Genomic DNA, 16,036 nt, shown 5'->3' with positions numbered 1-16,036 from the left:
TTTGAACACGGCTGCACTGTGAGGGAGTCTTTTTACTAAGGGTAAAGGTGCTTGAAGCAAACCAGGGCCCTTCGTACAGAACGCTCTTGGGCAGAACCTGAGTGAGCCTGGGGCTCAAAAATCTGAAAGCCTAGCTTATCACTAGCCTTGTCTGGAGAAAAGTACCCAGAAGTCAAGGCACTTAGCCACCCAACCAGCAGCATTTGCTTTCTGAGCATCCGCTAAGCAATGGTGGTACATCTGTGTTGTGTGAGCCCCTGATTGAGGAAGTATCATACTAATGCTCAGCTTCCTGACTCACTTCAGGATTAGAGAAGAAAGGCTCCGATCTAATACTTGACACATTCTTCTTTAGTGTGGAGGTGGTGTCACTTCCGCCTTGACTTAAGGTAGTTAAACCAGTTGACAACTAGAAACAGGGAGAGTCCAAGTCTGAAATACTTGCCAGGTGATAAGCCCAAGATTTTCCCCCCAGACACCTGATAGCATGAATGTTTCTTAAGCTATATGTTGTTGCCCGAATTATCCAAACGACCAAAAGACCTTCAGGACAAATTCTCCTGGAACGGTCTTGAGCCCAGAAGCAAAATGCTTCCTGCAGCATCCTGATGTGTACCCCAAATGTAAAGGAGAATCCCACATCCTTCTCTGTCCAGTAAGAATAAATCTGCTCAGCCTAAAATTACGGTGTGATGGAGCTTGAAAAACTATTGCTGTCATTTAACCTAGATTCATATGTGGAACCTGCTGTCCAATCTCAGTGTGTGTGTGTGTGTGTGTGTGTGTGTGTGTGTGTGTGTGTGTGTGTGTAGGACCATATCCTATTCTATTCTAGCATTTATCATGTTGTATTTGTAAAAATTACTGGTTTTCTTATTAATGACCCTTCTAGTCTTTTGGCTCTTGCAGAAAGGAACATGGTTTATCCATCTCTTTATTTTCAGTGCCCTAAAGTTCCATACCTTGCACATAGTAGGTGCTCATTGAGTATTTGCTGACCAGATGGATGGATGGTTTAGTATTCTGAGTCAGTGAGGGAAAAGATACATATTTAGAAATCTCAAAAGTAATAATAGGAAACTTTTAAGCTAGTATAAAGAGTGACTGTATTGTGTTTTGTATGTTACAGCTGGCCAAGAATGTAGGAAACAATAGTTTTAATGATATTATGGAAGCAAATTTACCCAGCCCCTCACCAAAACCCACCCCTTCAAGTGATATGTAAGTACTTCTAATAGACTGAGTTCTTTACTATTCTGTAATTGTTCTTCTGCCCTCCCAAGAATCGTCTTAAAGGTTATAGTATTTTTTCCCTCAGAGGAAATCCCATTATGAGGAAAGCTCAGAGCACAGAAAAGTATTGTGGAGTGAGTGCATTTCTGGAGTGCTGGAGTGCACAGATTATGTTCCCTGGCCCCTTCCCCTAGGTAGTTGCAGCCGCTCTGTGGAGAAAGTGTCTTCACGTCGACAGTTCATTCCAAATCATGGCCTGTTGTGGAAACATTAACACGTATTTATTTTTGAGAGACAGAGCATGAGTGGGGGAGGGGCAGAGAGAGAGGGAGACACAGAATCCGAAGTAGGCTCCAGGCTCTGAGTTGTCAGCGCAGATCCTGACCCAGGGCTTGAACTCACAAACCGCAAGATCATGACCTGAGCCAAAGTCGGACGCTTAACCGACTGAGCCACCCAGGCGCCCCACAGCCGTCTTATCTTGAAAGGACTTTGACCTGAGGGTAAAGAACACCCACGAAAGTCAGATCTTGGTTACCAAGCAGAATCTACCAAAGTCTGCCGTCAGCCAGCTCGCCCCTTCACTGCCGACCCAGAATGAAAGGAAGAGGCACCACCTCGCTTTTAAACAGTGATGGCTGTGGCTGTGAGATGGGGCGGTAGCAGGCTCCACACACGAAGAGGCTTTTGTGAGCAAGAACTCTTAAGTCCGGGGAGTTGGAGCTCTCTCAGAAAGAAGAAAGCATCTTGTAGGTGCTGTGCATTCTTTCATTCAAAAGACGCCAATGAGTTATTCTCCCCGTTTTCAGGTGAAAAAAAAGCAAAGCTCATGAAGATTTAGTAGTTTGCCCCCAGGTCGTGCGACTGATGTGCTATAGAAATAGGATTTGAACCCAAAATCCATCTACTGCTTTTTTTATTAAGTGGCTCATGTAACTAGGAAAGTCACAGGGTGAGTTCAGGTATGGTTGGTTCCAGGATGTCAAACAGTATCCTCTGGACCCTAGCTGGCTCGCCTGATTCTCCTCTCCTTTACTCTGAGCAGACTTCCATTCGCCCTTTCTGCAAATGGGGCCACTTAGGTCAGATAGCCCTGCAGCTGGGAGGTGGGCTCAGTCCCAGAGCTTGGGACAGACCTTAAAAGCGGAGAAAGGATGAGTCCTCAAGAAGGAAATGCACATGCCCAGTCAGACTTCGGGTGTGTTACCCCTGACAGTCTCCTGTTCACAACTGCACCTGCAGGAAAGACAAGCCATCTTTATTGGTCTTTATTCTGGCACTCAGTGCTTGGCCTGGGGGTGACCGTAAGGACGGCCTTAGTGAGCCTCCGTGTTCTTAACTGTTCACATAAGGAGTTGTGTCAGAAGAGTACGATTTTTTCATTGAAGCTCTGGAAACTTCACTGGTCTTTTAGAATTGTTCTTTTAAAATTTCTGTTTTCTTTGTGCACTTAGGTGTATCTGATTTTAAGTAGTACAGAGCAGATTTCTCTAGCTGTTGTCGAGGTGGAAAAAACTCCACTGTGATCTTCGTGCCCATGAATTTTGTAACTATAGATTGCCTGCACAAACACTAGTAACTATATATCAGTTTCTTCATTCTGTGATGGGATAATGGGATAAGTTGGTCTGAAACCTGGTTGGTTTAAATGCTAAAAAGGAGTATTGGGGAGTATATTTCACTTAAAGAGAACTGTTTTTCAGAAAAATGTAGTTTTCTTAGCTCGTAGAAAATAAAAAGTGTTTATATGTTGCTTTGCTCTACTTTAGGACTGTACGGAAAGAATATATCACTGCAAAGTATGTAGATCATAGGTTTTCAAGGAAGGCCTGTTCGTCTTCATCAGCTAAACTGAATGAATTGCTCGAGGCCATCAAATCTCGGGATTTACTTGCACTAATTCAAGTCTATGCAGAGGGGGTAGAGCTAATGGAACCACTGCTGGAACACGGACAGGTAAGGCTCCACTAAAATCGTAAGATGAAAGGGAAGGTAGAAAATGACTTTAAAAGCTAACTCCTTTTATTATAACCCTGCAGAGTGAGATTCTGATACATCGAGTGACCATGTCTAAGCCAGGACAATTTGAGAGTGGAAGGGGCGCTATTAATAATTACTTCAGGGTGACTGATGTGAACAAAGCTGCTGTAGGCAAAGTAGGACATGCGATCACCTTACTTACACTCATCGTGTCCTTTTCAGGAGCTTGGGGAGACGGCCCTACATCTTGCAGTCCGAACTGCAGACCAGACCTCTCTCCATTTGGTTGACTTCCTTGTGCAAAACTGGTATGCTTTCTGTTTTCTCTGAATATGCCTTATCGTTCACACCAACCAGTCTTCTCAGTGGCCCAGACCAGATATGGACAAGCATTCGGTAAAGGCTTTGCAGGCCATGAGGTCTCTGTCGCAGCTATTCAACTCTCCCTAGTGTGAGAACAGTCATAGACCATATGTAAATGAGTGAGCATGGCCATGTCCCAATAAAGCTTTATTTATAAAAACAAATGGAGGGCCAGATATGGCCAACAGTAGGCTATAGTTTGCCAACCCTCGGCCTAGAAAGATGTAAAATCCTGTCTCTGTCCAAAACCTGCTGCATGAGGAAAGGTTGAAAGAGGGAAGACTTAACAACACAGGTCAACAGGATCTGTGAGTTTTCGTTGTTCATAAGTTCATTAAAAAACTACAGTGTGGGGGGGCACCTGTTTGGCTGAATTGGTTAAGTATCCAACTCTTCATCTCGGCTCAGGTCATGATCTCACTGTTCATGGGACCAAGCCCCATGTTAGGCTCTGCGTTGACAGCACGGGGCCTGCTTAGAATTCTCTCTCTACTTCTGCCCTTCCCCCACTCATTCGCTCGCTCTCTCTCTCTCTCTCAATAAATAAACATTTAAAAAAAAGTGCTACAGGGGTGCCTGGGTGGCTCAGTCAGTTGAGCATCCAACTTCAGCTCAGGTTATGATCTCACAGTTCGTGGGTTTGATCCCCATGTCGGGCTCTGTGCAGACAGCTTGCTCAGAGCCCGGAGCCTGCTTTGGATTCTGTGTCTCCTTCTCTCTCTGCCCCTCCCCAACTTGCACACCATCTCACTCTGTCTCTCAAAAATAAATAAATGTAAAAAAAAAAAATGTTTTTTTAAATGCTACCACGTGTGTATCTGACTCAATAGCTAATTCACATTTGGGACATGCTCATGGGAGTATAATATTGGACACAGGCAGTTTGGACTTGCTGTAGTCTTTAGTGGGTGGTTCTGTAAGCCACAGGATACGAGGAGGAACTGAGCTCGTCCAGAGGCGAGTGGTCAAAATAGCAAGGGGATTTGAACTCACATATGAAGAATGGTGCCTGGACACGAGCCCCGTTGTGTATGTAAACGCCCACACCTCTTCCTCAAATGTAGGACGGTGTAGTCTTTAAGAGCCTTGGCTCTGGGACAGACTGCCTTTTTTCAGATCCCTGCTTGTCACCCCCGTGCCTCGACAGTCTTGAGAGCAAGCTCTTCATCCTGTCTGTGCCCCAGCATTTTCATCTGTGAAACCAAGGTGGTGATGGCCCGCCCCGCTGGGTGGTCGTGGAGAGTTAGTGAAGGAAGAAGGTGCGGAAAAGCTGAGAGGCAGCACCTGTCCCACAGGAGGCACTGAAGACACGCTGGCTCTTCCTGTCATGTGGCTTAGACGTGTGGGCGTGATGGTAGCGACATCGTAGTGTTTCCTGGGCTTACGAGTAGATCTCCAACTTGACTCGGTTGTTAGCACCGAGAGAAGTGGTTAATCTGTGGCTTCAAATGCTATTATTTATGTCGCATTTAAATTATATTTGAAATTAGACTTTTTCCCGATAATACTTCATTTTTCAGTGGGAACCTGGATAAGCAGACAGCCCTGGGAAACACGGCTCTACACTACTGCAGTATGTATGGTAAACCCGAGTGTTTGAAGCTTCTTCTGAGGAGCAAGCCCACCGTGAGTGTCGGTAAGAGTGTGACCAAGCGTCTCCGTAACCAGTCACAGCGTTCGGCCGGCTAAACCGAGACTCGCGTGTTACCTTGTAATTTGATTATTGTCCGTGGCCTCTTCAAGATACACCTTAGGTAATTATGCACGTGCCTTTGCCCCCCGTTTCAGTGAACCAGGCTGGGGAGACTGCCCTGGACATAGCAAAGAGGTTGAAAGCCACCCAGTGTGAAGATCTGGTAAGCCGAACGGAGCTGGGGGCTGGGGGAGGGGTTGGGGGTGGGGGGCGGGGGCGGGGGGTGCGGTGTCCATCAGACAGCAGCCGCCTGGAAGTGTCATTCTCAGAGCCTGGGGACGAAATAGATCGTCTTTGTGAACATTGGCTGAAGACATTCAGACGAGCACTATGGCTACATTTCAAAAAGCGGTCAAATGATAAATATGTCACCCCCATCTGTCTTTTCAGTGCAGTTAGGGACCCAGGAGCTAAAAGGCATTTGAGAGGTATTGTTACCAGACAGGCTTGTGGCTTGAGGTCCCGCTTTTTATATGCCAGACCCGTTAGGTGTTGTCCGCAGCTCAGTAGTAAAGAATTCCTCAGCAGCCAAAGAATTCCAAAAATTGGGCAAGTAAAGTTCAGCGTATAATGGTTTTCAAAAGGTGAAATGCATGGCTTGCCCCACAGGCCCCACCCTTTCTGATCCCGGTGGTTTTTGCTCCTTCCCCTGGGCCTTAACGTAGGGTGATTCTCTTGCCCACGGGGAAGGACGACACAGGAAGGGTAAGTTCCATCCCCGTGCTTTCTGCCACGTGTGGACTCCAGGCCAGCCGCTCTGTGTTTGTATTCTCATGAGAAACCTTGGAGGAGACTATAGCTCTCCCTGCCCCCATTTTACAGATAAGAAAAGTGGGCCACGATTGAACCAGGATGTCTGACATGAAAGGCCTGCCTCACACTTCACTAACTCTGATGTTGCCTTCCAGCCAGGAATTTGCGCTCGTGAGGCTCATTATAATATTTGAGAAAGCTTTTAATTTCAGAGAGAAGTTCCGTTATCAAAATAAGAAAGGCTCTGCCTATAATCCTTGGCAACTCCTCTTAGGCCGTCCCACAGTAGCCCAGCCTGTAAAGTCAGAGTTTTGCCCGTTTAAGCAGCGACTGGTGATTAATTTGAAGACAGGAATAAGGTGGGATTTGCTCCCTGGTCACGTCACAACGGGATGTTTAACCTTTACGTTCCCGTGGTTACACCTGCTGTTACTTTCAGCTGTCCCAGGCTAAATCTGGGAAGTTCAACCCACACGTCCACGTGGAATATGAGTGGAACCTGCGTCAGGAGGAGATGGATGAGAGTGACGACGACCTGGATGACAAAGTGAGTGCCAGCAATGCCACCCGGATCCCTGCTGCCGCTCCCAGGTTTTCTGCATCACACGGGCGAGACCCCTTCCCGAGACTGTCTGGTCTTGTGACCTGAGGCCAGCGTCTTTGCTTACTTTCCGATCCTTGCTGGGTGCCACAACTGTGTCAGTCAGGACTCCTCAAAAACCAGGCCCAGTAGGATGTGGTTGAAGGGAGAGGGAGAGAGAATGGAATTTATTTTTAGGAATTGACTCACATGATTGTGGGAGCCGGCTAGTTCACAATGTATAGGGCAGGCCGGCAGGCCGGAGATTCCAGCAGGATTCGATGGTGTGGTCTTAAGGGCAGATGTCCCCATCTCTTCCCAATAGCCCTTCAACTTACTGGATGAGGCCCACCACATTATGGAGGGTAGTCCCTTTTACTCAAACTGTAATTTAAATGTTAATCTCATCTAAAGAAAATCCCTTCGCTGCAGCATCTAGACTGGTGTTCAACCAGACACCTGGGTACCATAGCCCAGCCAAGTGGACACATAAAATTAGCCATCAAAACAGCTAATTAGTACATAAAAAGGTGTTACGTATTGAGGACTTAAGTATGAACTAGGCCGTGGGAAGCACATTGCCTGTGCTACCTCACGTCGTTGTTACCAAAAGCCCACTACAGCATTGTTATGGCCCCCATTCTACAGAAGGGAGAACTGACCCGGAGATTTTGCCACCTAAGGTCTCCAAGCTTGTACACACCGTCTCGGGACTACACCCGGTTCTGACTCTCCGAGATCCTAGCTGCCTCTGAAGGTTCGTTCATGCAGCTTTCATCAGCTCTGTATTGAGCGTTTCCTCTTTCCTGGGCAGCATTTAAGGAGTGTTCATACAAAGGTGTCCTAAAGACATTCTTCACTTTGAGGAGAGATAAATTGTAACGGATGACCGTTACAATGAGAGCTTGGGGGAAATCCCTGAGATGTGTTCAGAGGACATAGCAACTGCCTCAGCTTGGCAAGCGGTGAAGACCCTACCAAGGAAGAAGCACTGGAGATGGGTTTCTGAGAGTAGGGAGGAGCTTGCCAAGCAAAGAAGTGGGGAGGAACACATCTTTCCAGGGAGGGAGAGCAGCATGTGCAAAGGCCAAGGGGTCCTGGTAGAGCTGGAAGTCTGGGGAAGGGTCGGAAGCCCAGTGTGTAAGGTGCCTTGGAGTAGGTTTGGGGGGAGAGGGGTCGCGTGGCCCAGGTCAGGAAGCACATCACGGGCCACATTTGGCCTTTGGGCCTTATCCACAGAGATTACCTGTCAGAGGAGCCAGCTTCCCCACCGGCCCTGGCCACGGTGTGGGAAATAGGCTGGAGCTGAAAGCAGCTGCAACGTGGACTCGAGGACTCTTCAGGAGGCCTTGTCCTTGGGGGCTGGTGGGCGCCTGCACCCGGCATAGGGCACTTCTGATCTCTCCACCCGGGTCCTGGTGGCCCTGGGTAACCTTGAGTCTTCTGCCTTGGGAAGTTGCATGGATGCCACTGCTGTCACCAGGAGTGCAAACACAGGGGACACCCTTATAGGCAACCGAAGACAGTTTTGAATTGGAGAGGCCGGGCTTGGACCCACAGGTCTGAATCGTCAATATCAGGCGTCACTCCGGGCCACGGCGTGGAGGCTGCTTTCTGAGGGGACGTAAAATGAACAGGGAGGCAAGCACGGAGGACTTCGACTTGAGAGGGTTGACCGGGGAAGGAACACGGTGTAGAGACAACACTCAGGTGGGAAGCAGTGCCGTGCTGGCAAAAGTAACCTGCACAGGCAGGCATCTGTTCATTAAAGGTTGCGTCCGGCTGTGACCTTAGGCTTCTGAACGCTTGCGGTCGCTAACCAGTGCCTCCCTGATGTGACCCTGCTAATGGTGAGCGGGGAATCAGGGGTGCGAGGTCTGCATCCTTCTCTTGTTGCTGGGTGGCGGCTGACCTCGGAGCACACAGAGAGGCACAGGAACCTGTGCACCTGTGCACCAGGCACAGCGGAGCCTGGAGTGTCGTGCTCGGTGAGTCCTTGCCCACTGCGCTGTTCTGTCCTCCGCAGCCGAGCCCCATCAAGAAAGAGCGCTCGCCGAGGCCTCAGAGCTTCTGCCACTCCTCCAGCATCTCCCCCCAGGACAAGCTGTCACTGCCGGGGTTCAGCACCCCGAGGGACAAGCAGCGGCTCTCCTACAGCGCCTTCACCAACCAGATCTTCCCCTCTGCAAGCACAGACTCGCCCACGTCACCAACCACAGAGGCACCCCCGCTGCCTCCGCGAAACGCCGGGAAAGGTACGGACTTTGAGAAGGGCTTTGTGACTCCATCCTCAAAGCTGGTGCAGCCTCGAGGTAAAAATCGCAGGGTGCATCTGTGTGGCAGAATATGGAACGTGACGTCAAGGACAGCTCGAAATAGGGACCTTGCCATTTGCTATAAGCACCAACAGTAAAATAGTGTTGTGGGCACGCCTCGTGTGTTGTGCTGTACTCGTCTCGCAACAGTCCTGTGGGGTATGTGCTCTTGTGCCCGTTTTATAGATGAGGAAACTGAGGCTTGCAGAGGGAGAGTGGCTTGCCCAAGGTCACACAGCCGGTAAGTAGTAGAGTGGAGATTCCGTCCAAGGCCCACCTGGCACCAAAACCTGGGCCCTTTCCTGTCTGCTGTGGGGTGGGATTGCAGTTCTTCTCTGAACAGTTACTTTTCTCTGCACTAAGATGTCTCTCTTCTGAAGATGTTGGTAGTTACGAAGCCCATCTCGTTCTGTGCTCACAAAAATGAGGTGGGTGCTACGGTTGCTGGCATCCGGCAGACAAGGGGACTGTGGTGCAGAGATGTGGGGTAATGGGCCTCCCGTTCTCAGATATCTGTGATTCTCGCCTGGGTCCTATATGACCTGAGCCCACACTCCTGTGATTTCTGATGAGGATTGTTCTTCCACGAGACCCTACCTGGGACGAATCTTACCCAGAAGAGGGTTGCTGCGGAGAGAGCGTTGTCAGATGTCTCCACCGGGCTAGCACCGAGAGCTAAGGGTCCACTGCCCTGCTCCGTAGCAACAAAGCACATGTCCTGTACGTTGAATCCACAGAGAGTGCTCTGCTCTGAATGTCCGTGCGTTCCCACCTGTGCAAGGACACACTGAGACACAGAAATGGCAACATTAAAGGGTCACCCCAGCCGGGGACAAATTGAGCGCTAGAGTATAGCTTTGGGTTTGGTCTCAGCCAGTAAATCCAAGTGCAGGATTCTCCCAGTGTGCTCAGCTCATGCTAACACAGGTTCCAAAGGGCCTCTCTGTACACAATGCCATGCCTCTTTGAATCACACTGGGGCTATTTTCTGAGAAATGTGAGCTTTATTCAGAACAGCATTTTTTCAGAGCTCATTCTCCATTGAAATAGTGTTATAAATGGGAGCTGTGTTCTTAGACCCCAAATGGCCTCATAGATCATAAAATAAGGGAGAAAAGTTAAAATAAGGTTTTGGCATGAACAGGACTCATCAAAGATAACTAGTGATCATAACGTAAGAGTAACAGCATGCATGAGCCGGTGGTTTAACCCATCAGTGTCTCTTTTGCCATTCCATACGTTGTACCAGAAGGTATATACATAAGGCATCGGAATCCATATTGAGACACTGACATCTCAAGTTGCGGATCTGTTCTGCACTGTGAGAGTACTATGTTGCCGCCCACCTCTGGGTAATGAGATTTCCCCATCAGAGTAGCAATCTCCTAAGATTTCTGTACCCAAAGAAGACCACGAAAAACCTCCAGACCATTCTAAAATAATCAAAGAAATTACTCTGAACGTAATCATATCCCTGATTGTGGTTACCCATGTGGTAGTGTTGACCTATCTAGATAGATAGGACGGGCCCGCACCTGTTGAGGGAACCTCCAAGTAATGGAGAATCTTGAAAAAAGTCTAAAGGAGAGGACACCAGAGTCCTGGGGGCCAAGAGACCACCTCACCTCCCTTCACCCCTTCCTGTAATCTCATCTCAAGGGGACACAGAAACCCACAAAATAACACTATCTGACTTGATGCCAAGCATCTGTCTCCTGCCTGGAATAAATTCTATCTAGCTCTTTACCAAAGGCCCGGAAGACAAAGACCAAATGTGTTAAGTGATCCAGCTGGTAAAACAAGGGCTCGGAGACTTGGCCATAGCCACCATGGTCAGCTCCGGACCGGCTACACTTCCCTCACGGCCCCGCCCCAGAACTCCCAACACTGAGAGCAGAAATCCCTCTCTGCTGGAACCTGAGTGTTCCTCCAGGCTGCTCATAGTGGGACGTCGGATGCAGAGAGAGCCAGGCAGCAGGGGATCCCCTGGACTTTACGCAGGGGAGCTGTGCCCTGCAGCCAGCCTGGCTCATGGGCCCCCACATTTGGAAAAGTGACCATGTTTAGAATGCAGATCTTAGAAGACATTGTTGAGGGTCAGCTGACGCTCTGTGCAGAGAGAATTCTCCTCTGTTTTATGGCCCTTACATTTTTTTTTTTTTCAGTTCATTCTGTTGAATTGGTAGAACCATTTGCATGAAAACAAGGATGTCTTGAATCTGTCATTTGGTTGCTCATTTTCCACGGAAGTGATGTCGATGTCTCTGCTTGTGGCAGCGGCCATTTCCACACCGTGAATTTAGGGCTCTGGTGGATGGAGGCTTCCGGTGAGGCCTAGTGGACACTCATGATCCAGTCCCCGCTAATAAGAGGAGTACAGAGGGGAAGAGGAGAGAGAGTTATTCTGAGTCTGCGCAGGAATATTTTCCAGAATCTGCAGCTGCCTCATCAGAACGCGAGGCAGTGTGACCTCAGTTGCCGTCCAGCAAAGTCTCCTTGTGCTCGAGCAGGGCTGCAGTTGGAGTGGGAAGCCTCAGCAGTTCAGAACCCCAAAGTCGCCACTCTTAAGCCTTAGACAGACACATTTTGCTGCCTAACCTCTTCAGACCTGTGAAGCCCAGCAAGTTTAAGTCAAAGCTGCAAAAATTGATTTATGCAGAAGGCACTACCTCGTGATCCACACCTGCCCCCCACTTTACGGTTAGGTCTATTAAGACTGGAAATTCTTCCAGCTTGCCAAAGTTAGGTCTTTCATCTTTCAGCTAAAATTAATGTCCTAGAACCTGGATTTCTGAGAGCCAGAGGGAGCCGAAAGGTGATCGCAGTCCGCAGCCCATCGTACAGCTGAGAAAACTGAGCCCTGGGAAGGGTGAGGAGCTGATCTGAGATCCACACAGTGGCTGTTAGAGGATAGAAAGTAAAAAATGGGCCTTAAGCCTCACCAAACCAGACCTTCTAGTGTCTTCGTTTCCACACTGAGGCAGGCCGTCAGTCACTGCCTTGCGTTTCTCTTGGACTTGCCCTGAGAATCCAGTGAGACAGTGTGTAGGGAAAGCATTTGGTAAAAGACAAAGCCGTGAAGTCCCATGAGAGGCGCCCCTGGGACTGTCCGGCCGTGACCACAGACCTCTCTCGGGCACAGAGGACGTGGTGAGCAGCATGGTGCCGTGCTTGTGCTTGGTTGGTTGGTTGGTTGGTTGGATTTAACTCTGTTTCTAAGAGGTTTTAAGCTGTAGAACCGCGGTTTTCTTGCATCGTACAGTTCCACATCTTTTACGTAACAGGGACACGGACCGGAGCTGACGCGAGGCGTTATGCAGGTTAATGAGAGGGATGGGAAGCATCTAGCCGACCGTCTGGCACAGAGTGAGTGCCCCGCGAGGACACTGCTGCTCACACCACAGCCACCCCAGCTCCTCGGCTCCAAAAAGGCTCCTCTGGGGAGAAGGAAGCCAGGGTGACGTCACCCAAGTCCCATAAGTGAGCAGGTGCTCTGACGCGAACCTGGTACAGTGCAGGTGCCTTGTGCTCAAGGAGAGGCTTTGTCAAGTAAATGATCAGTGAATGCTAAATCTGACCTCAGGAGGCTTGTTTGAATTACTTAAAAGAACTAACTTTCCAAAGTTTGAGAAACACGCACCACTGATGTTAATCACGGCTTTCTCCCGTCTGCTCGCGGAGTCGGGACCCTAGAACCCGGCATTCCGTAGCCCCTGTGTCGGGTGAACACCTGTACAACTTCGTGCCATTGCACTGACGCACAGACCCAGCAGGCGGCCAGCACAACACGGAGCATGGGGCTGGCAGGCCGAGGGTCCCGGTGGGCACTCGCTCCTGGGTGCTCACGTCAGAGTGGTGGGCCAGGTGCCCCCTCTGCCGTCAGCTCAGGTGAGGACACTCAGCACCCTCGCGAATCCCAGAGCAGAGCTCGAGAGTCACGCACTGTCTAAGGCACATCAGCCTGTAGAGCCGCACTGCGGGGGCCTGGGCAGCCGTGAGCCCCTGGCGGGCAAACCTCACTTCCTCCTCCTCCAGGAAGCCTCTTTCCCTTGGCCCACCCAAGAGACAGGGCCCCTTCCTCGAACATGTAATCCTCTCCCAGCCCTGGGCTCTTTTTAATATTTAGCTGATCTTGCTGGGCTCCAGATTCTTCACGTGAGAAACAGGATTGGGTGCCTGCCTCGTTGGCTCACTGCTTGGAGACACGAAATAACGTTCATAATGACGAGCGCATAGCAGGTGCCCGTCGGACCGGGATGCTTTTGATCGTCCTGCCTGCGTTCGGTTCAACACGTGTTCTGGGCCCTGGGAATACAGCGAAGAAGGGAGAGAAGGCCGCGAGATGTGGCCTGTGCCGCGTCGGAGGAGGAGGGCCAGGGAAGTCTTCAGTCGCTGTGCTGCAACACAGGGGCTGCGAGTGAGCTGTCCTTGCCCCTGGCACGGAGCAGGTGTGCCGAGTCAGTACTTTTGAGCGAATAAACAGCAGGATCAGTGAAAAGCTGTCCCAGAAATGTGTGGCCAGAGTCAGGAGGGGACAGGCCTCTGTCTAACATGACATCAGATATCTCGGGCGTGTGTGGTTGACTTGCTGAAGGTCTACAGAACACATGGGGCATTAGGCCCCAACATGGTGTGTGAGTGTCTTAGACCACATTCCTGCGACTTTTCATTTGAGGTCTGGAGCAATAATCAGGGCAGAGAGGAGGTGTCCTCAGGACGTGAAGGTGGCCTGTTGTCATCAAAGCACATTACACGGTGACTCCAGCTTGCCTAGGAATTATTTTCCTAGTAGCAGCATTATTCATATATTGATGACTTTACAGTTTCCTCGGTGGTTTTTGGTTTTTTTTTTTAATCTCATGGGAAGATAACCATTTGAGTGGCTCCATATTGAACCTTTCCACGGGCTGTCATGCTTCATCCATGTTGGATTTTTTTAATTTTTTGGCCTGTTTTATCAGTCTCCCCTGATCCTGTTGAAAGCGTGGCACATCTGTCTATCCCCTGCCACTGGCCACGTTGCAGGCCACGAGCGTGTCCGGGATTTTTTGCCCTCAGCAGTGGCCACTGGCACAGGCTCACTGACTAAAGTCACCTGACCGCCAGGTGTGAAAAGGGAAGCAGAGGGAATCTTTGTTGTTGTGCTTCTTACGTAAGGAGATGTACGAGTAATTGTTAAAGAACCACCCTCAGGCCCTTGAATCCAGGTACTATCCTGTTTTTATTGGTGTTCTGGAAGGAGATTGAAGGATGGAGAATAGCTAATGCCGTGTTGTATGTAGCGCAGTATCATGGCTGACTTGTACTGCTGTGCCGGGGTCCCGCCCAGCCCTGTCGCTGACTACGCGGCCTCCCCGCATACTCCCCTGCACCTTGCCGTGCCTCTGTTTCCTCATTTGAGTGTGAGGATAATAGTGCCCTCCTTACGCACACAGGGTCCTTCTTGATATAAATACATGTGTCTCCATCTTTTTTTTTTTTAAGATTTTATTCATTTTTAAGTAGTGATACCCAACGTGGAACTCGAACTCACAGCCCCAAGATTAAGAGTCACATGCTCTGCCAACTGAGCCAGCCAGGCACCCCTGTCTACTTTTGAAAGTAACAACTGTTAACTTTTCAGCTCTATACCGTGAAAAGCATTTGTCTTGTCCAGAGTTGTGTAGATAGAATTTCTGCTGTTAGCACTTACTGTGTCTGGCATGGCATGTTTAGAACATGTACCTTATACTTCTGTAGACAGTGTTCTCAGAAATTGTCAAGACAATTTTTAAAGCTGTCTTCTGGGTCTTGTTTTCTTACTTGAAATTTCAAGGCTGTGCTTGCATTTGGCCTTCCGGCATGGCAGACCTCTACATGTCTTGTTTTACTAAAAACCAAATGTCCACGTAGGACAATGAAAAAGCATCCTCCTAACTTGTGCCATGAATTATTTTCATACAGTTGTATTGACTGTTCAGAATGGGCCAGGCACTGAGAGACATGAAGACAGCATGAATCTTGCCCCGAGGGACCTTCCAGCCTGAGAAAGAAGAGAAAATCGAGCTGTAATGAAGCGTAGATATTAAGTGCCATTTAGCTTTGTGGAAGGTCACAGGTAGAAGCAGTTGCCCCAGGGCAAAGGGGAGGGGTTAGAGAAGGCTCTGGATGAGGTTCCATTTGAGCACACCCTTCACAGATGGGGTGCAGAGGTGAGGAGGGAACACAGTCGGCCCAAGGTTCTGGCCAGGGAGGACGTGGGGTCGTTCACAGGAGGAGAGCAGGGTACCATCAAGGATGAGCGCCCGGCTTCCAATCACACACAGCCAGATTCGTGTGCTGTGCCTGGCCACTTTCCTAAACTCTCTGAGCCTTGGGTCTCTGCCACTTTTTTTTTTTTTTTTTTTTTTTAATGTTTATTTTTGAGAGAGAGCAGAGGAGGGGCAGAGAGTAGGAGACCCAAGCCGAAGCAGACTCCAGGCTCCATGCTGACAGCAGAGAGCCTGAACCGTGAGATCATGACCTGAGCCGAAGTCAGACGCTTAACCGACTGAGTGACCCAGGTGCCCCTGGTCTCTGCCACTTTATGAGGCGAGTTCTAGATAATGTGTATAAATCTCTCCTGAGTGTTAGGTCAGACACACAATACTCAGGAAATGGTAGCTCTAGAGAATTTAGGAAATGTAGAAGGAGGTTTGAAAAGCATGCCAACGGTGAATTTAGGAATGGGTTTTTTTTAAGAAACAGATTTTAGGTGTACATGAATGGCTTTTCAGAGGCTAAGTGGATTCCTTTCCTTGTTGTTGAAGATAAGAGTCCTGTCTGGTGAGGTTTCATTTAAACCGTCTCTGTAGTCTGTGGATGTACTATTTTCCCGTTAGGGGGCTTTGGCGAACAGAGGAAATACCAGTTCGTGGGCAGATCTCAGGAAATAGCTGCAGGCTTTTGGGAGCGTGAGTGGTGGGACCCTCGACCTAGAACAAGGGCTTTGCAAACTGCCCAGAGTGAGCATAGCGGCTTCGAGATGGATAGGGACCTCACGTGCGAGCTTCCTGAGCTCTGGCCGTGTGCCGGCCACACGTCCGAGGTACAGACCCCATTTAGGGCCTCCCCGAACTGATGACATTGAGGTACTCATGA

General features: G+C 49.4%; 1 protein-coding gene across 5 annotated transcripts in view; it reads left to right on the top strand.

The window, feature by feature from the left end:
* Positions 1-16,036, top strand: part of ASAP1 (ArfGAP with SH3 domain, ankyrin repeat and PH domain 1) — a 310,634-nt gene that overhangs the window by 267,276 nt on the left and 27,322 nt on the right. For all 5 annotated transcript variants that reach the window (XM_042973136.1, XM_042973135.1, XM_042973134.1 and 2 more), the window contains 7 exons: positions 1,130-1,221; positions 3,003-3,189; positions 3,436-3,521; positions 5,097-5,212; positions 5,365-5,432; positions 6,462-6,569; positions 8,629-8,857. In XM_042973136.1, coding sequence (XP_042829070.1) covers positions 1,130-1,221; positions 3,003-3,189; positions 3,436-3,521; positions 5,097-5,212; positions 5,365-5,432; positions 6,462-6,569; positions 8,629-8,857 — 886 coding nt within the window. The remainder of the gene's footprint in view (positions 1-1,129; positions 1,222-3,002; positions 3,190-3,435; positions 3,522-5,096; positions 5,213-5,364; positions 5,433-6,461; positions 6,570-8,628; positions 8,858-16,036) is intronic.

This window comes from Panthera tigris, chromosome F2, assembly GCF_018350195.1.
Source record: "Panthera tigris isolate Pti1 chromosome F2, P.tigris_Pti1_mat1.1, whole genome shotgun sequence".
Taxonomy (NCBI): domain Eukaryota; kingdom Metazoa; phylum Chordata; class Mammalia; order Carnivora; family Felidae; genus Panthera; species Panthera tigris.
The sequence above is the reverse complement of the archived record's forward strand: the minus strand, read 5'-3'. Positions and strand labels throughout refer to the sequence as shown.